Genomic DNA, 2472 nt, shown 5'->3' with positions numbered 1-2472 from the left:
AATAGTTTTATAGAAAAGTATAGTTTGAAATAATAATAATAATAATAATAATAATAATAATAATAATAATAATAATAATAATAATAATAATAATAATAATAATAGTTTTTGACCTATTCTATGATCTATAATCTTCCAACACTATATAACAGAGCAGAGTCTTCAGATGCATCAATTTCTATAATCAATCCTCAACTGGACTAAGTACATCCACACACGCGAGCTCAACTATAACTCTTATATCAATTATACTTTTATTTAATTTGTTCGAGTTGGTTATATCAACAAATATATGTACCCTCAAAAGTGAATTGATCATCCTATTTATTTTATTCCTATTTAAGTTTTCGTGATGCATACGTGTTCGAGTTAGATAGAATCGACGAATTGGTAAAGCTATAAACAGAAGAAAATAAAATTTCCCAATTCTCAACAATACTAATAGACATAGTACCTAATTTGCTATTTATATTTTATTTTAAAACACGATTATATTAATTACCACCCTGTGGTATTACAATCACATTGCTTTGTATTTTTACAGTATTCATATGATCCTTGAGTAACAATAACACACTATTCACTAGAATCTTCAAGATGAATGAATCACAAAATTCAATATCCTATAGCTACGTGCATAGATATGAGAGGGATATCCACCAATCAAAACAAAGATAAAGCAGCCATTATGAATATTAAAATAAAAAAGAAGTGGTTGCCCTTGCCCACTTCTCATCTCATATCTTCAATTATTAAAGCTTTCCTTGTCGACACCGCAATTACTCTTCTTCAATATAAAATAAAGCAAAATTTGTAGATCATTCCTATCCAATCCATCATGTATATAACGAAATGTAGCACTATAATATATCTATTTCACTAACTATATATAGACTGATAAGTCACAGTCATCGAATACCTCCACGAAAAATCAGATTAATTATTCGACTTACGTGTTGCTTTATCATATACCCAATCTACTCGTATAATATATAATTAAGTATATAGTAAAACACAAGACACATCACAACACATGTGGACACCCATCTTTTGTCAAGCCAAGAATAGGGTATGGATTACAAACAAAGCAAGTAATCGAATTCCATAAAACCAGCTGTGCAGAATATCAGGGATAGTAGTTACACAAAATACTGCACATACACATATATAATAGAGAAAAGCAAATACAACATAATAATAAGTGAAATCAAAGCATTGGAAAAGCATCAACAAATAACAGTTTGAAAATCACACTTAGCATGCACCCTCCTTTTCCTTTTCCTTTTCCTTTTCCTTTTCTTCATCACTCTTTGGGTGGTACCCAGGGAGCTTCTCCTTGATCTTATCCAAGAACCCCTTCTTTTCCTTCCCCTCCGCCTCCGGAGTCGTGGCCGAATAATCAGCAACGACTGGAGCCGGAGCCGGAGCTGGTGGGGGAGGCGCAGCAACCTCCTCCGTCTTCTTGCCTCCGGGAAGCTTGTCCTTGATCTTGTCTAGGAAGCCCTTCTTGTCCTCATGCTCTTGGGCCGGTAAGACGTCCTCGTACTTCTCCACCGGAACCGATGTGTCCTCGCACTCCGCCTTCTTCTCCTCTTCCTTCTCTCCTACAATCTTCTCCTTCAATCCCTTCTTCTTCTTTTTCTTCTTTACTCCATCCTCCCCAACTTCTTCCTCCTCACTCGACTGCGGTAATTTAATTTAATTCATTAATTACATAACCAATCAAAACACTACATAAACACCACTGTCTTATTAAAAATAAAATATTTTTCTTTAGATTGTCGCATTTAAAAATAAAATATTTTCTAAAATGAAAACCATATTCAACTCTCCTTTTCGAAAGCAGATGGAGTATTTGACATACCGAACTGCTGGAACTGTCGGAGCGGCGAAGCTTCTCGATCAATCCTCCGTGCTTCTTCTCCTCCTCCTTCTCCTTCTCCTTCTCGGGCTCTTCAGAGACCTTGACTTTCTCCTCGAATTCGGAGGCGATCGGAGTCTCCTCGCACTTGGCCTCCTCCTCCCTCTTGGCGCCGAATCCGAAGAGGCCGCGATCGGCGCTCTCCACAGCGACAGCGGTGGTGGCGCCTTCGCAGGGCTCGTCGGAAACGGGCTTGGTGTGGTCGTAGTTCACGTGATCAGCCATTTTGAGAGATGGTTGGAAATTGAAATCGAATCGAAACTGATTATTAATTGATGGTTTTGTTTTGTGGAAGTTGAGATGGTGAAATGGTGGAAAGGAGAGGGGGTTTTTATAGGAAATTGCGACGCGGATTGGACGCAGATATTTAATTACGGTTTAATTACCGAAATCATGCCTAATTAAAATCACTATATTTTGGAAATTTAAATCCCAATCAACTGCCCCATTTGCTGACGTGGTATTATAAAATACTGTTATTTTCATGTGCAAGAGAAGAAATCAGTAAATTCTCTTTTCCCCTTTTTTTTTGGGTTACACCGACAATAATT

The 2472-nt window shown here is 36.9% G+C and overlaps 1 protein-coding gene across 1 annotated transcript; it reads right to left on the bottom strand.

Annotated features, from left to right (window-relative positions):
- Positions 1 to 1076: 1076 nt before the first annotated feature.
- LOC121781255 (phosphoprotein ECPP44-like) lies at positions 1077 to 2239 on the bottom strand. The gene is made up of 2 exons (XM_042178995.1): positions 1865 to 2239; positions 1077 to 1683 (listed from the first exon to the last, which is right to left on the bottom strand). The coding sequence occupies exons 1-2, from the start codon at positions 2144 to 2146 to the stop codon at positions 1255 to 1257; spliced, it is 711 nt and encodes a 236-aa protein (XP_042034929.1). The 5' UTR covers positions 2147 to 2239; the 3' UTR covers positions 1077 to 1254.
- Between the last annotated feature and the right edge of the window lie 233 nt (positions 2240 to 2472).

This window comes from Salvia splendens, chromosome 20 (genome assembly GCF_004379255.2).
Source record: "Salvia splendens isolate huo1 chromosome 20, SspV2, whole genome shotgun sequence".
Classification (NCBI taxonomy): Eukaryota; Viridiplantae; Streptophyta; class Magnoliopsida; order Lamiales; family Lamiaceae; genus Salvia; species Salvia splendens.
The sequence above is the reverse complement of the archived record's forward strand: the minus strand, read 5'-3'. Positions and strand labels throughout refer to the sequence as shown.

Coding starts and splice junctions, on each gene's coding strand:
- LOC121781255 (XM_042178995.1), bottom strand. CDS start 2,146: ATGGCTGATCACGTGAACTACGACCACACCAAGCCCGTTTCCGACGAG. Junction 1,684..1,864: donor CCGACAGTTCCAGCAGTTCG/GTATGTCAAATA, acceptor AAATTACCGCAG/TCGAGTGAGGAGGAAGAAGT.